The sequence below is a fragment of the Dysidea avara genome, chromosome 5 (genome assembly GCF_963678975.1).
Source record: "Dysidea avara chromosome 5, odDysAvar1.4, whole genome shotgun sequence".
NCBI lineage: Eukaryota > Metazoa > Porifera > Demospongiae > Dictyoceratida > Dysideidae > Dysidea > Dysidea avara.
Genome location: NC_089276.1, coordinates 12560388 through 12588315, shown reverse-complemented (window position 1 = coordinate 12588315; position 27928 = coordinate 12560388). Strand labels below are relative to the sequence as shown.

The following is a 27928-nucleotide window of genomic DNA, read 5'->3' as shown; positions in this document are numbered from 1 at the left end:
CTGTAACTTACACTCTACATAGATATGTTTATTATGGACATCTAGTCAGTGACAGCAACAGAACATGTACCACATCAGACATGCTGTGTGTATTTTTGTGCTTGTTTGTGCATATGTTACCAACCTCCTCATGGTAGGCCTGGTAATATGCCACCCTAGTGGCGTGGCCAATGGTAGCACTTCTGACCATGTGGTGGAAACCAGGTAGGGGCAGGGTGCCCTTGCAAGCCAACAGGGTTTACACTATGCACACAGTTCATACATTACATTGAGGATGAAAAGTCTCAGACCGCTACTGCTCATCAGCCCTCCTTGGAGTTCTGGCCTAAATAAATCACTTGTAATTAGGTCACATAACATCTCTTGCCTAGATAGGTGGGTGTCCCCTATGGGGGCTGAAACGAAGAAGATTTCGGGACAGGCAGTCAAGAAATATGTGTGTTGCATTTGTGTCTGTTTGTGTGTGCGCACAACATTGCAGTTACAACTTATAGGTCAAATGATATAGTTCAAAATAATACAACATGACGTAAACATTCTAAACTTTATATATATACAATGCAAGAGCAATATGTCAGAGTAATATGACCAATATATTTACTTGTCTTTCTTTAGTAGTCGAAGATTTACATAAGCCAGTGAAAGAAAACCAACATTGAAGCAGACCAGTGCTAGTATGTTGTACCAGATATCAAAATCCAAATATCCAAGTCTGTCCAAATATTCACTGCCAACCAGACACTCAAAGCTATGAGGGTAAAGGAAATACTACATACACACAACTAGTACTACATGGAAAGTACAATATATCAAAAGGGAAGTAAGAAAGCTTTGTCTCAAAATGACTCTTTAATCAGGACACACTATCTCAGGACAAGTGTCATACGGTCAAGAAAAAGCCAATGCATTTGGGTGCACAATAGTTAAGTATACAGGAACCAAGAAAATGCAATTTTCATGCATTCATACCTCTGTAACAGCTACACATAAATAACCCAATTTTTCTTTGAAACATCCCTTGAGATGGGACAGAGCTAAATCATTCCAGCCATCTTTGAGATAATTTATGTTCCTTCATACTTTTCTTCATCTCCCATTGATTTTTCTTTTTGTACCACGTACAAAAATTGTCATAACTCGCCAAATTTGGAGGGTATATAAAGAGAAGCACATTAATCTTCCAATTTGTGTACTGATTGATAAAGTGGCACAAAGTTACGAACAACTTTCATAGATCACAAGTGCAATTTTTTTTGTCATGCCTGCAGGGTAAACACAAGATAAAAATCAGTATGCAGATGTGTAGGCTGACTGTTGTAGCCAAGGTTGTAGCACAGAAATTTTGTAATTTGAAAGTACTAAGAATGTTGAGATATAAGGCAAAAATCAAACATGTGAAACAAGTGCAATCAAGATACTCAAATAGAACAGTAACCTAGGAGTAAAAAATGTGCACAAGGTGTGGTCGAGAGACAAATATAGCATGAAGCGAAGCCAAGTGCTACATTAGGCTCGAGACCACACCCGAGTACTATGTATGTTTTCCATAGTGCACGAGCATACACGGCATTTTAACTTTAAATGATTTAACATATGAATCTGGAGTTTCGATCAAGAAAAAGGTAACCGTTTATCATGACCTAGAATGCCACAATGGCACTGAGAAAACTAGTGCCTACTTGTGATTAGTTGAAGGTTAATTTGTAGCGATTAAAGGCGAGTTATCAGATGGAAAATATAGCACACTTTGGAAGCACACTTTTCCCGTTGACCTTAGATGGTATCATACATTAAAATCTGAATGTAAAAATTAATTTCAAAATAGTACAAAAATCTAGTTCTTCTGTTTACCTTCAGGACAATTTAAAAGGGCTAGCATAAACAAATACAAAAAGAAATGATATCTAATCCAAAACATCCCAGCTGTGAAAAAGGGTGCGGCCTTCCAAAAATAGGCTAGTATGAAAAAGATATGATATCAAAGGTGGTGGCCAAGAAATGGCAGCAAAGATATGCTGTTGTGGATTAGATACATACTACAGCTAACCTACCTACCTACAGCTATTTGGTGTTCCATAATTATTCTAATATTTTAATGTGATACAGTGGCGGATACAGGGGGGTTACAATGGTTTCAGCTGAAACCCCTCTGAAAATAGTGCGCGCCCCTAATTTATTTACGATGTCGTGTGGGTGATAAAATCACCACGAGCTAAAGATAGTGTAATATATTAGGACTTTTCTACTGGCAAAACTTTATACTTTTGCCTTTGAAATCAGCATTACGGTGTTCAACAGCAGGTTGTGACCTTTTTTTTTTTTTTTTTGGTCTTCAACTTACAACTAGGCTGAAGTTGAGTGGAACCTGAAACCCCCTCTAAAAATTTCTAGATCCGCCACTGTGATACCATTTTTACCTTGAGTTGTTCATATTCATGTTCATTGTTGTATTTCCACATCCAGGAGGGTACTCATTACCATCCAGCTCATTGACTGTTAATGCCTGCAAAAAAAAACAACAACAGTACAGTGCAAGTACATGAAATTCTATGACTAAGTAATAAAATGGCTACTACAGTATTGAGACTGTGGTGTCTTTCAGATTTTGTTCAGGGTTAAGATTTTTACAGCATAAAATTTACCAATCCTAGTATTGGCAACCATTGAGTATATCACAGTGAAGAAATCTATACTGTGGTTAGCCATTACATGTATGCAACCACAACCCAGACAATGGGACCCACCACTATGTCATAAACTAACATTCTGCATTGTATCAGGAAGACACTAATTGCCATATAAGCAGAAATATTGGCGAGCAGAATATTTGGTGCTTGCCGTTTGCTTAATAGTTTGCAAATGGCTGGAGTTTAATTTGACAACATGCATGTCTAATACAGTGGAGTCCCAAGTAGGTTTGTTAGGTCATCACTTCCCCAACTAGTTTGATACCTTTCCACAATTTTTCCATCTGACTGTGGTTGATTTCCCAGCCTTAAGTTACTAGTAAAATATTGATTTAAGTTTGGTGTTTATTAATTGTGTGGGGAGCTGATACTTTCAAATACATTACCAATGTTTATACAGTAGCAATAGTTGAACCAGTTAAGTACTTTAAAATGGTCACAGGACAACCAAGGAAACTTGTTGCACTAGCTTTCTTCACAGTCCATTAAATGCAGAGTAATGGAAAGTAGGCTTCAAGGGAGGATACATTAATATGTTTGTGGCTACCAAATTGTCTGGATTGATTGCACAATAGAAGCCAAACCACTAATACCAAAGAGTATAGCAATGAATACATCCACAAGTTAGTACATGTTACTAAGGTAGGTGAATACACTAAAACCCATATTGGTACACTTCTAACAACATAGTGACTATACAATAAAAGCAATTACAATATTTAAGTTCAATACAAGTAAGATTCAACACAATATTATTAATATATTTCAATATATCGTACACCATTGCTTTCTTATAAGTATGAATCACTAGTGTGGCGCATGATGACTTGAAGTTTGGTTTGTACACAAGTAAACCTGCCTTTTTGTGGTTGAAAAGGAGAAATAACAGATAGGGTTAACCCTTCAAATTTAGGCTTTGATACATGCCTCTATACAAACTAAATAACTTCACAAGTACTGTATTAACGATAGAAAGATCCCATAGCCACTACATTACTCCATGATAAAATGGCACCAAGCATCAATGCAATTGGATAAAACGCCTTTTATCACATCGCTTAGAAAACTGTTCACATGTTATTATAGTACATGAAATGTTTCATTTCATGTATAAGAATATCCGGTTGTACAGTAACAGAAACCTGATGTTCTGCCTATAATATGTACTTACACATTACTCCACGTTCAAAATTAATTCCGGATTTGAAGGGATAATTATTAAAAGGCAATCATGGGATCAAGCTACTCCCTAACAAAGACATCCAGAAATTTTTTAAAAGCCTACAAATGTCACCTACTGTAGGATTCAAACCGCAGACCACCACACCTAAACACCCATACCCTAACCATTGAGCCACTGTTGCATTCATCTCCCTAAGTGAAAGTTCTAGTCTATTTTGTACATAAGGTAAAAAGTTTATAGACTAGCAATGGCTATGTATCACCAAAAAAGTTGAAGTGTTTAGTTTCACTCTTAACAGATGCTCACTTTGACAAAACAGTACAAGTGTCTAGCTTCAAATATGTATAACAATTGTATTATTAAGATTCCAACACTTACATTTAGTGCATAGCGAAATATACTGAGGTACTCCAGCCAGGCAATCCAGTCATCAATTGTCCTCAGATTTTTTAAAAATCCAGCAAACATCTACAGAAATATGCATAGCATACTATACACACACCAAATAAAATTCCTAATGAGAGAGGTAGTGGTCTTAACAATTTTCTATAATGAAGAATTTAAAATCATGACCAGATTTGTAAATACCCATGAAACCAGATTTACGAGAATTAATTAATTAAAATTCCTAGGAAAAATGGTACGTACCATGTATTCTTTCAATGCTATCAAAGAGAGCTAATATATGAGAATTTGTCTGTATTGCATTAGTATCATTGTTCTTCACAGTTTTCACTTTAGTCCTGCTTATATATACAGTACAAAGAAAAGCTATCCTGTATAGAGGATAAATCATACTAAGTAATGATTCACCTACTCAAGTCACAACTATTACAGCCACTTTAATTTTTTTTCCTAATCAACATTGTGCTGTTAGCACTGTAACTCTGAAATTTCTTAGCTGCTCATTCCAAAATTACTTGGAAAACTAGACACACACACAAACATACACACAAATACATACACATACATACAGCAAAATCTCTGACAACCATGCAAAACATAGTTATTGCTGTCCAGCAAACCAGCACTGGGGTACTTGTGTACCTCCAGGTATTTGAGTCAACATAGGAAATCCTCTGGGGACCCACAAGAGAAACCTCCAAGCCTCACAGATAATGGGAACACAAAGATTCAAGACTTCAACACTGCTAAGCTACGTAGACAAGGACAGTTGGGCATCGGCTTCCCCAGTTGACACCAGACTTTTAGGTCCTATTTTACAGCTGGTAGACTGGAGTTATGTTAATTACTTGCTCAAGGAAACAATGGTAACAACAACTGAGCATTACCAAGCATTGAACCTTGGCTGCTTCTCTAGTTGACACCAGGTCACTAGGTCCCCACTAAACAGCTGGGTAGATTGGAACAATGTGTGCACACATACACAAACTACGCACATGCACATACACTTGCATGCATACTATACACATACCACTTGTATAATGAATGATGAAGTGACTCCTACAATGGCTAGGGTGGTCACTGGAGCACGTGCACTGACAGCAAAGGCAAGAGCTGATGCACAAGATGCCATCAGAGCAATTGTCAGCATGTAGAAAAAGAACTTTCCAGCTTCTGGCTCAAAACCTAACAATCACAATGTATTGCAGTATGTGTATAGTCCATCAAACAACATTAATACAGGATCACTACACTAGGAGGTTACAGGGGTACACACATGCACACTTACCAATCATCCAGTATGTTATGGTAGTGTAAAAGACTACAGGGAAGAGTCTTATCGGTAAAAGATCACAAACCACCTTTGCAAAGAAGTAGGCTGAAACTCGGTAGTACCCACTGACATTTTGATGACTAAAACATTAATGGATATACGTACAGTGTTAATACAATCAATACTACTGTTAAACAACAAACAGGAGGATGGCTTTAAAAGTCATAGTCAAAAATGTAAAGGTGGTAGCCAGAAGTGGCTGTAACGAAATAAACTTTTAATAATGACATCTCATACTATCGTGATACATCACAACCTCATAAGGACGTGCATTTAGGGTAATAATTGGGCTTGGTTATACCTAACCAATACTGCCAAGGTGCCAGGATGGTTTATATTGTGGAGCTGGTTTTGGGTGATATTTTTGACCCAAACCTCCTCTATATGACAACAACAATACTAGTGTATCTTCCAGTACAATTCTTTTGCATCAGCATTTACAAATTTTCCTAGCATAAAGTGTATACCGTTCCCCCTCAAAAATGATGTGATATTGTGCAAACATGCTATCAACGGATTGCTACAAAATCTTAACAAAAAATTTATCCAATGGAATTTTCTACTGACTGACTAACTGCCTGCCTGTCTAACTTGATAGCGGCAAAGGCTATGGGCTTGACTCTTTTTTTTACTGTTTCACGTCGCTTCAGCCTGACTGGTGCGTTTTTGTATACCGCAGTACATACAATGTATGCATCATGGACTTGCTCCATTTCTTTTTTTTTGCTGACAGCCCAAGGTGTTGATTCGTGGTAAGCTTCCTACATTTGTAAATGGGAATCATTCACATTTTCATGGTGACTGGATTGATTACAGACTACTGTTCTTTATTTGTAATGCTGTGAAACGCACTGAACATGACTGAAAGCAAAGCATACATGTAATGGCCACTTCACTTTCAAGTCATTAATTGATAGTTGAGGCATGCATCAGTTAGAAACATTACCTCTGGCATTATCCTCTCTTTTGATGCGTTATGAGCAGGTTCTCCAGTCATAACACAATGTTACAAGAAAGTAAACAAAAAAAAGAATTTTAAGTTCAATTAGGGATCATAGAAAAAAGTAGGGAAAGAAGGGAGGTCGCCTACACCTGCAGATATACTAGTGGACATTTAATCCCTAATTCAGTCTACCTACCACGACTGAATTAGGGATCAAATGTCCACTAGTATATCAGCACTTCACTTTCTTTATTACATCCAGGCACATGTATGCATTCCCTTGCAAATTCCCCCACCCTAAAACAAAAAGCAGTCATACTTGCATGTAGTGTAGTTAGCCAATAATTTGGTAGTCTCTAGATATCATCCAACCCAACTTGCAAATACAAAAAGAAGTGATATCTATACCAAACCAGCCGAGTTGTAAAAAGAGTGTTATCTTCAAAAATAGCCAGGGTTAAGAAATTTTAAGTAGGCAGCACTGTTACATAAATAATGACGCACAAACTTACACAAAGAGTGGCCTTTCTTTCAGAAACACTTCTACAGCAGGAACATTGATGAAAGCCATGTTGATTACGATAAAGAACATGGCACCAATCCTGGAAGACAAACAGTTACTTTATCATTCCTTCCAAACACACATTTAACAAACCTGTCTTGTACACCGACAAAATCATCATCAGCTTGTAGAAATATGAGTCCTATTATAATGGATAGGCCAATCAGCATGCCAACCTAGTGAGAAAGTCAAACAATTCCATTACAAAAGTTTGGGTAAAGTAAACATGATACAAAGTTACAACCTAGTACATATAGTAGGTTCTCAAGTACCCAAACAGCTGGGTACTGAGAATTAGTCCATACACAAATTCATGATTAATTTTAACATATCAGCAGGCTTGGGGGATCCTCAGTGACGTTCATTTACTCTAGTAGTTAGAACAAAATATTTTTTGTACAAGTCACTCCTAGAAGTACTACTCAACTATGCATTGCTGTATAGATATACTTAGCATACATAACTACATAGCAACAAATACAGGATTCAGATATCGTAAATAACAAAGTTTGGTGTGACTTAAGTTCGGCAAATCAAAACAAATTTGCCAAATTTACTTTCCAATCAACTACATTGTATTTTTTTTATATTGGTTACATGATAAAATGAGCCAAACTTTTATCTACCAACCTACTTTCTGTGCTGATTCACCAAACATAAGTTGCACCAAACTTTCATGTTTTATGGTAACCACACACCTACTGTACAGGCTGAATGTTGCATAAATTTTTTTTTTGACAAACCAGCACAATATTTACAGAAAAAACAAAGCCGTAGAAAGGCCCAAAAAAGTGGTCAGGCTACACGTAGCATGCCAAACCAGGGGAACTGTCAGCATATCCCCACAGGAACTTTTTTGAAAATTTAGCCCTCTAAGATTGAATTTGGAAGCAACTCTGACTGGAATTATCAATGCAAATTGTAAGACTGGTAACTGAAACCTATTGCTGACTGCTCTATTAGAGTTATTGTGTTGACTGTTCTATTAGAGTATCACACTGACTGCTCTATTAGAGTATCTCGATCTTTAACAAAATTCCAAGTGGCTGAAAAGTAGTCCGGCCAAAACCAGAACAGCTGGACCACTTACTACGGCCCTGAAAAATGGTATTAAGTTGTCTAAGTAAAAATCACACACAGGTAGCCACCTCAGACATTATCTCAGAATCATATACTGATATTACTGTACAACAATCCACCAGCTACCAACTTGTCTAATAACAAATTATCCCAAGAGATAAAAGCTAACTGCTGACAGCTAGGTACTACAGTGTATAGAACATATTTACACATTACCTGTACTCCAGATGTCAGCCTGTTGCGGATAAGATTACGGAAGGTCCTGACAGCCAACACTCCACACTGTGTCAATACAATCACATTATTACAATGTGTGTAATGATGTACGTATAGTTGTATGGTAAATGTATTCACACACTTCAGGTATATGAATCAGAACACAATAAACTATGCAGAATGATTATCAACAACAATGCTAGACTGCCATGAAGATTATTTCCATAGTACAGTGCCTATTGGATCACAAATAGTTGTCTTTTCAACTTGTTTCTTATGTGTGTGTGTGTGTTTTATGACTGCATGCTGTATTTGGGGACAGAAGAATGGTTGCAATGCCCACAATGCCAAACTTCCAAATCAAATCTTCTTAAGCCTTGATTAAACATGAACCCAATGCATGTATGATTTGGATGTTATGTAAAGGCTTATGCCTCTACTCAAAATTTACAATTAAAATTGCAATTACAGTTTTCATAAACTTTATGGCCATGTGGACACCAATGAGCCAAACTGATGTTGCTAAATACTGCTTACACAAAAACCTGACCTGCCAAGGTAAATTAGTTTCAAATTCTGGGGTTTCTGCTTGTGGTTCATTAAGAGCTGTTTTCAGTTTCATATCGAGGTGTTGTTTGATTGTCACAAACTCTTTGCTCTCCTCGAAGATATTGGGAAGACGAGCAGCATCACCAGAAGACTCCACCTTAGACTCAGCCGTACCACCACCTGATAAATCCATACAACACAATCATAAGTGTTGATCAACTGTGATATAACAATATAGGCTGGACAACCAAAAATTGTCGTAAACTTAAGTTAAAGATATCTACAATTGCAATTGATTTTCTAGTGAATTGTATACTTTATGATGTGGAGGAGGAGAGGTAATACTTATACAAAGATATGTTGTACCTTCATGACCGTCACTCTCCTCATTCTCTATGATCACATCAAGGAAGAAGTCAGCAGGATTATTGTGTTGTTCACACTGGTAACCTGTAGGAATCACAAAAATAATAAACAGTACCACACTCAGTGATAGATATGCATGATTCATAAAATACACACTCAACCATAACTGCCTATCATCTCATCCTTACTTCATATTACTATTAAAGCAGAAAATTTGAATATTTGGCAAATTGAACAACATGTCTATTTGACAAATTTAAAATTTGATAGTGCCTCTTGCTCACAGGAGCCCGTGCTATGGACCGCAATCAGGAATTTCACATGGCATCCTGAAATCCCAAGTATAGTTAGGGCAGCTTGAGCAATAATAGCTTCTAGCTGCATCCAAGGCTGAGGTACTTGTACAAAAGTAGCTACAGAGGGGTCATCAGTAGTAGACCCACTTCAGTTGATAGGAGAACACCTTGCAGGTGCCTGTGCTGGGCCTGCACAGAAAAAAATTGAAAAGATACAGAGAAATATCTGGTTGTAGCTGTGGGATCATGCTCAGTAGCTACCAATGTTGGCTAGATTTTCATCAGAATAAGCTGTGTAGGTTCACAGGTCTTCTCTTGGGCTTCTCTGTGTTTTCGATCTCTTTAGCAAGCCAGATATTTGGTGAATATTAAATTTGACGATTTCAGTGAAAATCCACCAACTGCCAAATTTAATTCCATTATGGTGGTAGCTATACTCTTAATCTCATTTCAAAAAAAACAAAAAAAACACCTAGATATACTTATTCATGGGTATGGGCCTGATGCAAAACATATGCTGGGAATAACACATCTAGTAAAGCAATCTCAATTGTAAGCGGTTGTACAAATACAAACAGGGGCTTCAGTAAATCATAAACTCCAGTAAATAGTGGGTTGTTGAGGTACTGCGACAATACTACCTACAGCAGACAAAAGAGCCCAAGCTCAGTGTGCATATTTGGTTGACTGTTTACTTTACCAATAATAGCTGTTCCTCGGTTGCTAGGAGATTAAACATTCAAGCCACTCAAGCTAGGGAGTGACCACAAATGTACCAATGCCAACCCCTCTGCTGTACAGAAACCTCACAAAATCACTTTAATAATGCTATCTTTCAGCACAACAAAACGGCTGCCCACAGCTACATCAGAGAATACCTACTACAGGAACTGTAATAGGCCACCTGTTTCCATACAAAGTGTAAGTATGTCCGGACAAGTTTGGTTTTGTCAGGACATTTTGTCCTGGCACTTAAGAATTCTTATCAGGAGCAAACTCTACTATTGCACATACAAAAGCCCAAGGCACACAACACCATAGCACAGCACTCAAATAGTCCTAACCTCTCTTTTAAGTTTTAAACCTGTAGTTAAGTAAACAGACTTCCTATATATATTCATTATGTGACAAGTAATGAATTTCAACAATCATAGTCACTAGTTCACCCTCAACTAGACACTACTGAGTTATGAATGTCACACCCTGTATTAGCAGCCAACTAAATGAGTTTACACCCTGTAGTGAATTGAATTGAATTGATTATAACTTTACAGTACTACATACAAGTATAGAATAATGGATGTAAAATTAATAGAATCTTTAGGGTAGGGTACAGTAGTGAACAGTTTCATCAGCCAACTAAATCATGTGTTCATAGCAGGGACAGCTGTATACTCTTTTTCATTGGTGTGACCACAGCTGCACATATTATGGTTACAAATGTGTCAATAATCATTTTCCCATAATCAACCTAGTGTGAAAATAGTTTGTAACAATTATGTCCCCATCATCCATTACATATCTAATAAGATCATCCCCTCTATTTCTGACACTTCCTCTAGTGTGTAGCCAGTTCCATCTAGTCAGTCATCAGCAATACAATGTAGCAGAATTATAGCTCAGCTAATCCCATCAGTTGTAATAGGAGTTATAGGACTAATTATTATTTACCATCAAGTTCAACTGCACGAAGCTCCTTGGAAATTGAAAATGGTAAAATTGGAATGATAGCGCAAGCTTTTAGCTTGTGATGTTTCGGAGGTGATGGCACAGTGTATGCCAAGTGGGACCCCTCAGTTAAAAGATATGCCGAGGGATGAGTTTAATCAACTCTAGGTTAATAGCCTCCCATACAGCAGCAGGTCCCATTGTAATTAATAAACTAAAAATATGTTGTAACAACAGCCATACATGTGACTGTTCTATTGGGATATCATACATGGTTAGTATGATTTCTTTACTAGACATATTAAAAATTTAAAATAAGAAATAGGGATCGCTGAAAAAAGCCACAAAACAAGAAGGGATCACTGGGGGTGGTAATGTAAACCACAAATCCCTATTTTGACTCTGTCATAAATTTTTTGTTACATGCTCTGTCAATTTGAAGTGAGTCGAAATAGGAGTTTGTGGTTTACATTACCACTGACAGAGTCAAAATAGGGATTTGTGGTTTACATTACCACCCCCAGTGATCCCTTCTTTGTTTCGTGGCTTTTTTCAGCGATCCCTATTTCTTATTTTAAATTTTTAATATGTCTAGTTTGTGTACTTTTTTCCAAATCCATTTATGGATTATAAGTTAATTGGCACATTAGTGTAGTAAGCTAACAGACATTCCTCAGTTTAAAAGGTTAACTCAATAACTAGATGTCTTAATGCATTATTAATTTTGTATTTATAGAGAGTCAAAATAGGGATTTGTGGTTTACATTACCATTCCAGCAAAATTTTTAATATGTCTAGTTTGTGTACTTTATTCCAAATCCATTTACGGATTATAAGTTAATTGATACATTAGTGTAGTAAGCTAACAGAGATTCCATAGTTTAAAAGGCTAACTCATTAGATATGTTAATGCAATATTAATTTTGTAATCTATGATAAAGACTGTATTTTCATCCTGATTTGTACACACACAAAATATAAAGCAGGATACATTAATTCCCAGTCTATACTCAGTGTTTGAACCATCATCGTCACACTTGGTGCCGTTGCTGAAAACACACTGCTATATGAGCTACCTATCTGTCAGAAGAATTACTGATTGTGCACCTATCATACAGGAGACAGTGTTGATGACAGCACAGGAGACTTGAAGAAGAACAAGATGTCTTAGGTGTTTAACAGAAGGACAAGAATGAAGCTCTATGATACAAGTTATAAGAATGGTAACTGTTAGTGTTATAATTCCTGTAAAGTCCAATTTTTTTTTCAAAAGAGAAGATAAATTTTCACGTGATATAACGATGCATACATCAAGCACGTGCATTATAGGTGTAGAGTTGTCTAGCAGAATAGGTAGTGAAGAGATAGCTATATATATTGCAGCTGTAGTGCTACTATTGTAGCGATGACGCTTTACAACACCTTTGTATAAATGCACGTGTGAACAGGGCTGAATACAGCAGCAACACTGTGAATTGGTATTAATCAAGCAAATAGGAGATGGCTAGGCTTGGCCGAAAAGTCTTCCTATGCCAGTGTCTGCGTGTACAAATCACAATGTCACTACTAGTGGCCAGTGCATGGCATAGCCAGTCTTACATGATTACCAGGGATTTGGCAGTCATTACCCATGCAGGAGTATTTAAGCTGGCATATTGAGTTTTAATTGCCAGGACTTAGACTGGGCTCTAGCCCTGGAAAGCCTAGGTGTAGCCTGCTAGCAGCAGTGTGTCATAAAGTGGAACACCATAGGTATAGTCAGCAAAGTCTGGTTAGCATGTGGTCATAGCTAAATGTTTGCAACTGTCAATGTCACTAGCTGATTGGAGAATGTGCTAAAATAAGTACACAGTAGCTAGTTAGTGACATAAGCACAGTAGCATACAATCCTCCCATATAAGACTGTCAGGCTTCACATTCTGTAAGTTGTAAGTTGTTTATGACATGGATACCATATGGGAGGGTTGTTGATGATATGTGGTTAGACCACAAAATATTTTAAATGGTTGGGTTGTAATGAACACCCCACCCAACCTTTTTTGCGTGTGAAAAGCAGCCATGATATCAGCGCTACCATTTATCTTCCACCTATAATGGACAAACAAAGCACTCACTGTGATGGCTAGGAAGAAGAATAAACTGGATGCCTTGCATGTGCACTTGAACGGCTTCTCGTAGCGAAGACGGGCAGCTCACTAGAGACCCTATTATGGCGATCTTGTAAGGTAAAAGAGTGCTGCACAACTTCAATCTGCCATCTATTAACGTAATAAATACCTAGTCTGGCGGCGCCCGCCCCTTCGCATAGAGTAAGGGTCTGGTATGCTTAGTATAGTGGAGTTGTACTGGATTACCAAAAACTGGTGCAACCAATCAGAACGCTCCACGTTTAATCAGCGCATTTTTGTGTATGTTACGTCAAAAGTAGGAATCAAACGCCCTAACAGTACTGAAGAAACAAAAGGAGTTAGCTAATAAAGAACAAAGAGAAGAAAGTGTTATATCGGGAAGGGCTTTTCGGCTTGTTTGATACGCGAAAAAACCATGTTACGCTCTGATTTCCTAGGTAGGGAGACATGTGTCTTTTATAAAAGTAGACCAATCCACTTTCGCCTGTGTAAAGGCGAAGAAAGTTCAATATCTCTGCCACAGTTTTGGGTGAGGCACTTCCGTTAAGGCCATTTTCGTTACGTCATTACATTCAAATTAAATTCCTCCAGAACAACTCGGTGATACTAAGCATACCAGACCCTTACTCTATGCGAATGGGCGGGCGCCGCCAGACTAATAAATACCATAGTCGAACAACACGCATCCTGAGTACACAAGATCCCGTAATTTTGTTCTTCTACGGCTTCTTCCGTATACGGAACAGCAGGCGATGGCGAAGAAGAACTTAGAAATTTATCGAGGTGGAGGCCGGTTAGCATGGAGTACGGGTTAATTAATGGGTCATGGACATGCGGAAGGACTCAGTGAGTAAGGCTGTGTAGTTTTTATCGCTAAAAAAAATGGAAGCCTTGGGCTGTACATGAGTGAAACAAAATAATAATAATAATATGAACAATTCACGTAAAATTTGCAATTTTTGAATGTTTCCAAATTTCGTCTAGACCATTTTTACTGCTATATCACAATTTTTCTGAGTTCAGTGTTTGATAATAAGCCTTCTGAGGGTTGTTTAATGCTCGAGTCTGTTTTCTAAGGCTGGTTTTAGGTGACTGCTCTATTAGGATTTTCAAAAATTCCATACCTATTATGAACCCACTATCGTGGTTCATGATTAGAGATCTCGCTGCTGATTTTGAGTGAGCTCTAGTACGTGGTCATTGTGATCATTTTACCAGTCGTTATTGGTGCATCATTAAGGGGCATAGTCACTATACTTTTCCTGTTTTTTTTTTTTCTGGCAAAGTGATCAGTCATTATAAGTGTAACTATCTACTACATCCTCTTACAGTAGAGTACTTCAGATTATTTCATGGTATCTTCCCACACTTTTAAAGACAGCTCTGATATGGAAAAATAGGTTTCCTTGCATGACAACTAGTAAGATTGAAAAAGGTAAAGGCAAGGTGCAGACTATAGATACTCGTTGGAATCCCAAAAGGTCACATCCCACAGGTGAGTTGTGTGCCTCTCTTAAAGTGGCAGTCAAGCGGCTGTCAGCAGTCGTCCAGTATTGTTATTAACTTTTTTTGAAATGCTGTATCTTTCTCTTTACACAGAGTTCAGGGGAATTCTGATAAGGAGGCATGGACCTATGTTCCTGCTGTGTAAAGACATTTTCAGTGCTATGTTTTCATAATATTACTTGAAACAAGATGCAAAGCAAAAATCGTCTCTCTTTTTAATTTGGCAACCGGCGAACAGTGTTTATGCTCCTATGTATTATCATCAACACTGGCACTACAGAATGCACAAAACTCACACTAAGCTCGGAAAAAGCAGCTCTACTGCTAAAACACCTAACCGCAGTGTGATGGTTGTATGAGGGAACATCCCTTAACCCTGTCCACGACTAGCATTCCAAATTTTGGGCTGTTACGAGCCATTGAAAAAAACTGTTTAGCAGGTGTAGTGGTAGAATGGGTGTTCGATTGAAATAGAAAGATAGAGAAAAATATTTTGGTACAGGTCTGACTCCATACATTTTTATCCCTGAAAGAAGTAAACTTCTATATTACAGCAAATATCAGTCTAATATTCTGTGTCCCAAAGTGTCTGTTATAGAGAGTTACTACTGTATAATAAAAATGTTAAAATTATTAATTTACAATTGAAGTAGGGATACAAGTGATAAATGGGAGATGGAATTGTAACATATGTAGCGTTGTGGAACTAATTTGGCATTGAACAAAATTAACATGCCAATGTAAGAACTTTCCCATATACATACTACATGAAATTTTTATTGCTTGGATCCAACTTCATTGTACACTTGACATAATATATGATTACACTTTATCAGGCTAACCTATTTGAGAGAAATAATTTAACGCATTGTTAGAAGGTCCATGATAGACCAGTCGACCACGAGACATCAGTGTCATTGAATCAAACAACTTGTAAATGGAGTAACGTGGTTGATGTATTGACATTATGATCACCCTGCCTGATGAACTCAATCTGTAGAGTAATAAATGATAGCCATAACACAATTACATACCCACTGACAAACATTACCACACAATTGTACACACACTGGTGCTTTATAATAATACTCAATATTTTTAAGCCATCTAATGTCCTTTGTCCCGTGTTAATATTTTGAATGTAGAAGACCCCTAAAAGGGCATGGGTAACAAGAAGTGTCTATCTATAGATAATGTATCATTGTATACCAACATGAGGGACCCCTGTCCCTACCACATCTGAGACAAGGGGCTGTCATTGGCCACACTGCAAGCAAATGGTGCACGATTGTCAATACACACACACACGTACATACGTACGTACGTACACTACATACACACACTACACAGAAGTGATGCATCAATTAATACTGCCTTTCACTACCTGATCAGACACCGAAACATTGCAGGTGGGTACTGATTCATTACCAATACTTTGCTGCACTATGAATACAATAATTTCAAAACCAGTTTACTAACACACAGTTGCATGCTACTGTACCTAGCTACTGATCTCCTGGCCACCAATCACCATTGATCAATGACTTCAATGAATCTGGCTTACTATACATTTCATAACTTCAATTTGCTATATACGTACTTATTCCACCATAATAAGAAAGTGATTAAAGATGTCGTACAAAGTATCAGTGATATATAGCCTTATTGATGCCACTAAAAATAGGGTCATCACTGATACTAGTGTATACAGTATTGGTGTTGATGTATCACTATTATTACATGGATGCACGCACGCACGCGCGCGCCCACACACACACACACACACTACACACATATAACACAACACACACATTACACACATATAACACAACACACACACAGTTCACAAACTCACTCCTTCAACAATTTAATAACAGATACTGCTGTTGTAGCATCTAATCCAGTAGTGGGCTCATCCAGGAATACAATACCAGGAGAAATGATCAACTCCATTCCAATACTGGTACGTTTCTTCTGACCTCCAGATATTCCTCTAATCAGCTCTGTTCCAACCTGTGGGAGCAATCAAATGCAACTATTCCTAGCTGGACAGGCAGGCTCTGAATTGTTTACACATACAAATACATGTAGTAACTGGTGGGGTCAACCAGTTCGCTGCACTTGGTTATATCACTGTTGTTATACAGTGGAACCTGTCTAAGCTAGTCGCTTTCTGACTTTTTTGGCCTTATATGCAGGTGGCTGCAATAGACAGGTGAATTAGTGCGTAAGCTTAAAAGCACATTTGGGGAGTTTATAGTTGGCTTATATATAGGGAAGTGGCCTTTCTACACAGGTTGCCTCTAAGACAGGTTCCGCTGTAACTAAATAGCTCTGCAGTCTGATTTCTAATAAGCAAGCTGGTTCATAAGGAAGACTGTTAATTGAAATTCATACTGCTTGACAGGTCAAATATCAGGATATTACACAACACAAACTCTAGCCAAGCTAGCTAAGTATACGAAACTGGGTGCTTGTTTTTTTAGAACTAACAACCTGCTGAATAAATAGAGTGAAATATGTATGTTCATCCCCATGCTAAATAGGGAATTAATGAACCATGTGTACAACATGCTACATGTGTGAATATCATACAGTACAATAGTACTGTATATAGTAGGGACCACAAAAGGAGTGGACGTGGCTCATGAAAATATCACCTAAAACCATCCTTACTTTTCCCTGACGACGATGAAGCAGTATTGGTTAGGTAAACTAAGCCCAAACAAGCCTTCAGATTGACACAAAACACTTTCAATAAGTTGTTAGAATTTTTTTAAAGTTATTAAACGGAATTTTCAACTGAGTAACTGACTGAATAACTGACTGACTGATACCTTCAGACAAGTGTAACTCAATAACCGCTAAGGCTACGGGCTTGATTTTTTCACTGTTCACTGTCACTTCAGCCCAAGAGGTGCCTTTTGGGATACCGCAGTATGTACAATGCATTCTTCATGGACTTACCAGTGTCCTCCTTAGTGTCCCATTCATCTTTGCTGACAGAGAAGTGTCGATTTGGCAGTAGCACATGATGGCTTCCCTTCATAATGGAAATCGCCCATATTTTCATAGTAGCTACTTTGATTGCAGAGGTGTTTTTCGAACAGTTCTTGATTCGTAATGCTGTGTAACGGGTTGAACATAGCTGACAATGAAGCATAATGGATACTTCACTTTTCAGACGATAATTGATAGCTGGGGTGCGCGGCGCCATTCTTTCTTTTGATGCGGCATGCAGCAGGGCTCAACCCAGAATATAAACCTAGAGGGGGCGAAGTAAGTCGCTTTGGATTCTAGGGGGGTCTGGGGGCATGCTCCCCCAGGAAAATTTTGAAAATTTAGGTGTAAATATACTCAATTTTGGTGAAGTTTTACTGTGATGCCATTGAATATTGACCATTGGATTATACAACTTTGGGATCAATTAAACCTTTCCATTTCTCAAGGCTTTAGGTATAAACCTAGGGGGGGGGGGGGGGGGGGCAATAGCTAACCCAGAGGGGGCCTGTGCCCCCCCCTCGATTAACCCCTGATGCATGGGTTCACCAGTCATAGTAACTTTTACAAAATAAGTTAACAAACAAATACACAGAAAATTTGGAATTTTCTACTACAGTAGGGACCATAACACATTGATAAAAAGTACTGAAACAAGCTGGAGTAGTGCACGATATTAAATCACAGTAAAATCATAAGAAGTGTTATATCCCTACTGAGCATATCATAGCACTTCTTATTGTTTTACTGTGATTTAATATCGTGCACTACTCCAGCTTGTTTCAGTACTTTTTATCGATGTGCTATGGTCCCTACTCTAGTTGAAAATTCCAATTTTTTTGGAAACTTGTACATGTATACAACATTGGTAATTTCATGTAATTTATAATCCACTAATTATATTTCATCAAATACAGTAAGCACTGCTAACTCTACTTTAAACATGTAGAATTATCTCTTACAGTTTACAGTGTAAATTAATTAAGACAGTTCTTTATTTTCGTATGCGTGCATACACAAGGGACATGCCCACTTTCAATGTGTTGTATTTCAACCCAGTAAGAAGAAAGCACATCAAAGCGAATGCAGAAATGTGACATGTTCCCTGTACTGGCTGCTTTTACCATTAAATGGATTTGCTCAATGGGTGCGACGGTGCATATGGACACACACACACAATAATGAATGGTTTTAAGGATAAGATGGTTCAAGGATGTGGGCTAAAATGCAAAACTATGATATGGCTTCTCACTGCAAGGAGTTGGTAATCACAAACTCCAGTGTCTGGCAATAACTACATGATGTTATCCAGCAATGCAACATTACAACACTTATGCACTCTGGCTAAAACTGCAATAGAACATGTTCCAATACCTATGGACTAAAACACAAACTATACAACTTTACCTTAGTAGTTGCGACATGACTGAGACCCAATTCAGAGATAACACTCTCCACTTTGTCAGATCTTTCCTTCCTTGTCAATGACATTGGTAGTCGTAGAGCAGCAGAGAAGGCTAAGTTTTCCCTCACAGACAATGTACCCATTAACAAGTCCTCCTACAAGGAGGTATGCACATACAACAGCAAGAATACTACGAGGAGATAATTGTAAGTGAGCTGCTTTGCATATACAGTTCATACCACACATACACACACTACACATGCACGCACATGTACACACACAACACACATACTACACGACACACACACACACACACACTACACCATACCACACAACACACATACACAACACATGACACACACACACAACACACACACAACACACACACACTAATTACCTGGACTACATAGGCTGAAGCACACTTGAAGTTACGTGGTTGTCTCCTACCATTAATAAGAACATGTCCTGATAGTCCCTTCTTAGCCTTGCGGTCAGCTAGGACATCTAATAATCTATAAATTGAATAACACCATTCAATGGTTACCAGTATGCAGTGTACACAGCATGCAAGACCATATATTCTGTTTGAGCAGAGGGAACAGAAATCCTGCAACAGAAACTTTGCTGATAATGTAGCATTGTATGTGACTAGACAAGCAGTGGAGAGAGTAACTGTGACAAGAGTGGAGCCTTATTGCCAATTTAGAAAAGACTTAAGGTAATGTTAATAAAGATAACAGGCTGGAGGATGATGCTGTGGACAACTTCACTTAACTTGGAAGTAGCATTATGCACCAATGACAATGAGATGTGGGTGTGAGATTAGGCAAAGCTGCAAAAGCTTTTTGATGCTCCACTTTTGGTCAGGTACCTTAGTGTACAGATTATAAAATAAGAGAGAAGTACGTGTATCGTACTATGGTGATCATGCAGACATGGTCCACAGAGATGTTGAGGGATCTCGAAATAACAGATGAGATACAATTGGGATTGAAGAGACTGTATAAGACAGACAACAACAATTAACTGATTATGAACATCTCCAGGTGTGGAGGAAGTATGGGCTGCTAACACAGACCCTCCCTAATTTGTTTGTCAATGCAGTGTGTTATGTGTGTGTATGTGTGTGTGTGTGCATGCGTGTGTACGTGTGTGCATGCGTGCGTACGTGTGTGTGCATGCGTGCGTACATGTGTGTGCATGCACGCGCGGGCACTAATGCATGGGAACACACGCATGTGTACATGATGAGTGTGTAGCGTGTATGTTTGCACCAATCTCAACATAAAGTTATGTATGCATCTATAAACTTACGAAGTCTTTCCACTTCCACTTGGTCCCATTATGGCATTTAGACCAGGATTCATTGATCCACTACAATCAACATCAGTAAAAGGTAAAAACGAACAAAAAAAAATATTGTATACTACACACACATACACACCCACACACACACAGAGCTACTCGGGTGCTAGGAGTCAGCGCAAGCAAATCCTGCTGGGGGCAGGGCTAGTAACCTGCAGGAGGCTATACCATGTCTCACAGGTGAAAGTGCGGGGGCACCTGAAATCCCACCTCAGCCTTTACATGCTATACGAGACATAGACAACAGGCATTCACTTCCCTAGTTAACCATTGACACACACACACACACACACACACACACACACACACACACACACACACACACACACACACACACACACACACACACACACACACACACACACACACACACACACACACACACACACACACACACACACACACACACACACACACACACACACACACACACACACACACACACACACACACACACACACACACACACACACACACAAAGCCACCAAACTCACCTAACATTGTCAAGAATTTTCTTTGCAGGGATTTCCTTAAAACGAGCCAAGAATGGTTTAGGTTGTATGGTATAGTTGATGTTGACAAATGACACATTGTTCTCACCACTACCAGAGGTAGTGTTGGCAGATGAGTGTGATGACAAACCCGTCCCTACAAAGGTCGTCTCAACTTTCTTGTTAGCATCTCCATCAGACACTACAACCGTTACAGAAACACTTTCCGCTTGACTTGACATGACAAATCGCCTGATTAAAAGACACTCTACATGAATAAAATGAAGACACTCTACATGAATAAAATGAAGACACACGATTAGATCTCAAGTTGTTTGTAAATGTAAATCAATATTGAGTAATTTGTAGTTTGAAGTGGTTTATTCACATTGCGTTTCCTTAGTAGTGCATACCAACATACGTAGTTAGTAAATAATTAAACACTAAACACTTGTGACTGCTTATTTGAATACTGCGTCATTAGGTGACTGCTTTATTAGGGTATTTTGAGTTTGTTGACAACTGGATCTCGAGTTAGGTTTAGTATATGATAAACTGCTAACCACGGTCATAGTACTTGATTCTTTTGTAGCAACTGTTTGTTTTTAATGAAACTATCACTTCCTTTTATAGTAGCTCAAATAAGTTTGTAGTGCCTATATACAAAAGGTCAATGTATTAGAGGCGTTGCCTCATATAAAATGATGAGAATGAATAAGATTGGATATGAAACAAACTAGAGTGCAAGGCACAAAGGGCAGATATTCATCATAGCCAGAAAGGTACATGCCACACTTGAGCTTGTTATTGTGGTGTAAAATGTGGTTGTGTGCTACATAGTTTAGCCTCTAGCCTTGTGATTGTGTTCAGGATAGTAGACAGATTATTATTATAGATTCAATACTGGCACTTTTCTTATTTTTAATGACATTAGATACACCAAGACTCTTCATAATGGTACCTTTTCTCAGTATTTTGAGAAGCGCCATTCTGTTGGCGGATCCTTAAAAAACACACACAAAGACTTGTCTCAAAGAACATTCAACAAGTTCTTTTTAAAGCCAGCAAAGCAAGTGTCACAAATTAATCCAGGAATCCCAGAGCAACTACATTTATTTGTACTCACTATAAGTCCTTCGATTTTCAGACCCAAAAAGAGGTCTAGCTATCTACACAGTGCCACACAAACAAGTTCATACAAGTAATATGCTCACAGTGTCACGGCTTTCCAAGTTTTTAAAATGCAAAACATTGTACTTGCACAACTGTTTATAACACGTAGCACATACAGGAGCTCCATACATGCAATTTGACATACACACAATGTACATTTAAAGAACTGCACATACAAAAACAGTACTAGGCCACTCCAAATAAATTCTCGTCCAACACCCGCACCTTTTTACTGTCAGCACTAAATGTTCCATTATCCCGATACTGTACAGGCTTAATCAAAAACAATCTTGTACGGGTGTCAGTTTACGTGTCAGTATGCTATCAAATTGGCACAAATTCGCCGATGTGTTACTTCTGCAACTTAAACAATCAGGTACAAGCTTAAGTATACTTTCATGCAACTTGTTATGGTTGTGCCAGGCAAATAATGGCTTCAAAAGCTGTTAATGAAATAATGGAAATGAGCTTCCTACCCGCCCACATGTAAATATGCCTGGGTACAGGATGGAAAACAGAATTTATTTGGAGTGGCCTCACGGAAGTTTGGCAGTGCTCTCCCCTACTTGTGCAACAGGAATTCAAATGTGGTTTCAAATTACGCATGACGTAATAAATTACCTGTTCAGGCTGTTTTAACTTGGTGAAGAAAGCACAAAACTTCATGCTACTCAACATAAGTCTATATGGCATGTGTATCTCGAAGTATCAGCTGCGCTCCAACTATTCCAAATTTGGTCACCACGGTTACTGTGTAATTAATTACTGTGTTATTAATTGCACAAACCACATGTTTTACATCAGAAATACTTAAACTGGATACTGCGATTTGATTGGCTCTACCTAGCAAAGGGGTGGGCACTGCCAGACTAGCCTCATGGCAATTAACATGCCAACGATGTAACTAAACCTCACACTTGTCACATGACAGTATAAAATTAATCAACACCTGACATTGAATAACCTTGGCCCATGGCTTGTGTACCCTCAGGAAGGTTACCTTGTTTACCAACAGTCCTATACGCTTCTGACCACACAGTAAAGTGTTTTTCTGGGTGCAATATCACCTGCTGCTGTACCAGTATCGATATCTACTTGATACGAGTAGCGTCAAGGTAGGCCTACGTTAACCAGTGCGGATTAGCGCTATTTTACTATCTTGTATCCACGCGCCCTTTAAAACAAGACCACCCTGGCTACAACAACGAACAACCCAAGCGACGTGGGTCCAGAGGTCATTTTCACTCGTATTTTAGCCCTAACATATTTTAAAATCAACACTCACACAAGCCATGTAAGATTTACTCACTTCCTTTTGTCGTGGCAGAAGACTCGAGTCGCTAAACTTCACCTCGACTTCATACTCACTTGAAATAAAATACGCGCGCCGTTGCTAATGAATACTTGCATTGTCGAGCCACGTGGCATAATGAGAATCGCTCTTCATCTGTTTACGTCACTTGTTTCTGTACATTGATCAGCGTACACCTGAGAAGTCACCACACCTAGTTCCCTAAGGACTCTTCCCAGTTCTGAGTGAGAGGGACTTCGTGGTATATTATTAAATAATTATTACTAACAGACATGCCAACTCACTCACTCTTTGGCTAGTAATCTCACGCTCTCACGCCTAACCCTGTGTTTCTCACTCTTAGCTTAGTTCTCACGCCTGATCTGCTTCATCATTAGCCCTGTGCTTAAAATTGGACAGCACTGTGCTTATTACTTTGATGCAGCGACCTTTTCTTTTTTTTTTTTTTTGGTCTTCACTACCAAAAATCATGGAGCTGCACTTGAGTCTAGCCCACATTGCTGGTAGTGTTTGAGGTCTCACTCTAAACTTGTTGAGAGGTTGGCATCTCTGGTATATCTGTATGCTGAGTAAGCTGAAGTGACCTGGGCATAGCTAACCCCTGCATGCCCAGAAGAAACTACAGACTCTTGAAAACCTTCATTGTCTCCACCACAGCACTAGAGGAGGTAGTTGGTCACGTGTGGTATAGCCTTATGACGTATTGTTATGTGTAATTGCACTGGCAACCAAAAAACATGGTGCTTAAAATTGGCATGGTAAGTATGCATAATGTAACACTGATTTGTTCTTAGCTTTGGTGGTTGAAAGTAGGGTTCTGGGAGCCATTGTTATTTGAATACTTCATACTGAGGTATCAGGTTGAACTTTTCTTTGAGATCACAAGATGTTAGATGGCATGTGACCAACCTCCTCTGACTATAATACACTGAACATTTTACACATACTTATTCCAGTGATGATTCATAGTAATGTCAGTTGTCATGACACTGGTATAGCTTACCTGATTATAATGCATCATTTAATAAAGTTGCAATCACCTCTTCATTAGTCAAATCCACCCGCCGACAATTAATGTTCAATGAAATCTCTTAGTACCACATATTTTCATCTCAACTGATCATTTGCCTGCAGCCATTACTTTATGGCTGCTTTGTTCACCAAGCAGGATCATCCCCTGCTTCCCTGCAGCTGGGGATTAGCCCATGTTAAGAAATAGAGATATATAGTTCTGATCCAAATTTTGACCCTTATAAGCTTGCTCTTACATCTCTTGCTAATAATGAAATTGTAAGCTATCCATTAGAAGATAACCTTCAAAATATTCCGTCTTTATCTCCTGCCTACCTGGTATTTATGAGCATGTCTATAATATTATACTCTTTGTCAACAAATTTTACAGCGACATACAAATAAGATATACATCGTATAGCATTTCTTGATCTGAAGAATGCTTTTGGTTCAATTCCACATCAATATTATTTGACATTTTGAGAATAGTCTGAATTCCACCTTCAGTTTTGAGTTAGCTATGTTTTATTCAAAGTTGTTTGTAATTGTTACCACATCAATGCTGTAGTGTATTTCAGGGGGTAGCTAACACAATGTTTCCCATTATAATTATGTTTTACTTTTTATTATATAGCATTCGATCCTATAATAATTATTATTACAATTAGCCGCTGGACTTTAGCATAGCCACAGTTAGGTAACCCAATTACCATGCATTGCAAAATTCAGGAAATCTACCAATTATCATCTGAAAAGTGAAGTATCCATTACGCATTGTTGTCAGCTATGTTCAACCCATTATTTACACAGTAGTACAGATCAGGAACTGTTCGAAAAGCACCTCTGCAATCATGGTAGCCACCATGAAAAATACAGATAATTTCTGTTACGAAGGGAAGCCATCATGCGCTACTGCCAAATCGACACCTTTCTCCTGTTAGCAAAAATGAATGGGACACAAAGGAGGACACTGGTGTATACATACTGCAGTAAGCCAAAAGGCACATGTCTGGCTGAAGCGATGTTGAACAGTGAAAAAATTAAGCCTGTAGCCTTAGCCATTATTGAGTTATGCTTGTCTGAAGGCATCGGTCAGTCAGTTACTCAGTCAATCACTAGAAAATTCCAATAAAAAAATCATAGCAACTTGTTGAAAGCATTTTGAGTCAATCTGAAGGCTTGTTTGGTCTTAGTTTTACCTAACCAATACCACTTCATCATTGTCAGGGAAAGGTGAGGCTGATTTTTGGGTGATGTTTTTTCATGGGCAACGCCCAAACCTTTACTATACAGTACTATTGTACTGTATGATAATGACACTAATAGCTATCCAAAACTTAACATCCATCTGTTACCTTTACACAGATGATCATACTTTCTCTTTTTGTCAAGTTCCACACAATGATAGTAGTAGGAAGGTAGATAGCCTATAAACCATATAAGCTGAATTTTGTGTTCTGCACTTTCTCCCAGACTTCAAGCTATTTAAGATCTTCTTGGAGGGTATAATCTATGTACACATCAGACTGATAATCAATGCATTTGCACAGATACAGTGAGAGGTCGAAAGAGGCACTACCTCTCACTAGTTTTCTCATCCTCTGGAGGTGTGGGCCCTACTGCCACCATTGTCTACAGACGTATTGCAACCCTGATTGTGAAAAGAGAAGTAAACTGTTTAGTTGGATACTGTATTGGTTGAGAACTTGAGATGCAAGTTATGTTTTCAGATTGGCCATAATACGTGTGTGTGGATAACGTTCCACCTCCCATGCTCCCATCATATGATGCTATCAACTTGGTCTGCTCTAGGATTCACTGTACTATAATTTTTTGGTCAAATATGTATTCATGTGCTAATTGTATTAATTTGTAATCCACTGTACTACTATCTGATTATTCTCTTCAATTTTTTTTGAGCTACATGTTGTAAAGCAAAATTCTGTCTGATCATTTCAACCTAAAGCACTGCCACAAGAAAGCTAAGACAGATTTGTTTAAATGATGCAGCTATTGTATGGTCACCATAATTATTATACTCAACAGCACATAGAAAAACAACAACATGGAAACATCAATTTTGTACTCAATTTATCGTTAACCCCTACAAGTTTAGTGTTTCCCCGAAATCTATGAGCAAATTGAAATTTATATACCCCCATGACATGCTCCCTACTCTCTAGATCTGTTTTAAAAACATCCCCCAATTGTTTGATTAATGATGCTTAAACAACGTAATTTGTGGTATGTCCTTGGACTCACACAACCACATAATAATGACAAATGCCAAAACTAGGTGTGGCAAGGAAACTAAATTTAAGATACAATCAAGTGTGAATCCATTCTGGACAGTTTTTAGCTAGAAATAATTATCTCCCTCAATGCTGAGATCAAAAATCCCCACCCGCTGCATTGTCGAGAAGTTTCCGACACTGCTTGTACAGTAGACATGATTTGGAGATATTCTTCCTTACATTTGCTTTTGGTCTCTCTAGCAGATTCAAGGTGTTGGAAGAAATCCAGAGGGCAGGTAATTATACATCAATGTCAGAATGGTAATGTGTTATCGAAAAGATTCTTAGTCACAACATCCACATTGACAAATGGAACCATAACGAAGACACAATTATAATTCTGGTAAAGCCAAAGCTTGTATTTTCCACAATTCGGTCAAGTGTTCACAGTCTACAAAAGGTAAGAGCTTTCTTTGCAGTAGTTTTGAGACATATCAATTAATCTCCCCACCTCAAATATTTAATGCTGCCTTCAGTTATTGATCTAGACTCCATGCAGGTAGCTGTATGCTTTCTTTTTGAATTCTATGACCATCAAACCAGTAAGAGATAATTGATACGTATCAAAATGGAACTAAGGTTGAGAATCACAGAAACTGCAATGGAATCTGGAGTACCAACTTGCAGGAATCATCACAATACCAACAGAGTTCATCTTCTTGCCCCACCCACTTTACATAATATACTGCAAGTGTAATATAGCTGGGGCGTACAGCACCATTCTTTCTTTTGATGCGGTATGTGTGGGTTCACCAGTCATAATTTTACAAAAAAAAGTTAACAAACAAGTACACAAAAAATTTGGAATTTTCAACTAGATTAGGGGCCATAGCACATCGATAAAAAGTACTGAAACAAGCTGGAGTAGTGCACAATATTAAATCACAGTAAAACAGCAAGTGTTATATCCCTACTATCAGTAATTGAAATGCACAGTAGGGATGTAACACTTCT

At 38.3% G+C, this 27928-nt stretch overlaps 2 protein-coding genes across 5 annotated transcripts in view; one reads left to right on the top strand and one right to left on the bottom strand.

Annotated features, from left to right (window-relative positions):
* The window catches only part of LOC136257055 (broad substrate specificity ATP-binding cassette transporter ABCG2-like), a 136152-nt gene that overhangs the window by 25990 nt on the left and 82234 nt on the right, over positions 1-27928 (top strand). The window lies entirely within an intron of this gene.
* Positions 482-23747, bottom strand: LOC136257033 (broad substrate specificity ATP-binding cassette transporter ABCG2-like). Of its 4 annotated transcripts, none has more exons than XM_066050133.1 (17): positions 23667-23747; positions 21188-21452; positions 20643-20702; positions 19726-19840; positions 19331-19483; positions 16779-16936; positions 15766-15917; positions 9325-9408; positions 8960-9138; positions 8410-8475; positions 7207-7289; positions 7064-7153; positions 5564-5688; positions 5306-5460; positions 4249-4338; positions 2418-2503; positions 482-748 (listed from the first exon to the last, which is right to left on the bottom strand). In XM_066050133.1, exons 2-17 carry the CDS (start codon positions 21424-21426, stop codon positions 598-600), a joined length of 1986 nt encoding a protein of 661 aa, XP_065906205.1. In that variant the 5' UTR covers positions 21427-21452; positions 23667-23747; the 3' UTR covers positions 482-597. The 4 variants fall into 4 exon arrangements, with proteins under 4 accessions (XP_065906205.1, XP_065906207.1, XP_065906206.1 ...); XM_066050135.1 differs by having other exon boundaries at positions 21188-21436; positions 23667-23684; XM_066050134.1 differs by lacking the exon at positions 23667-23747 and adding an exon at positions 23358-23578.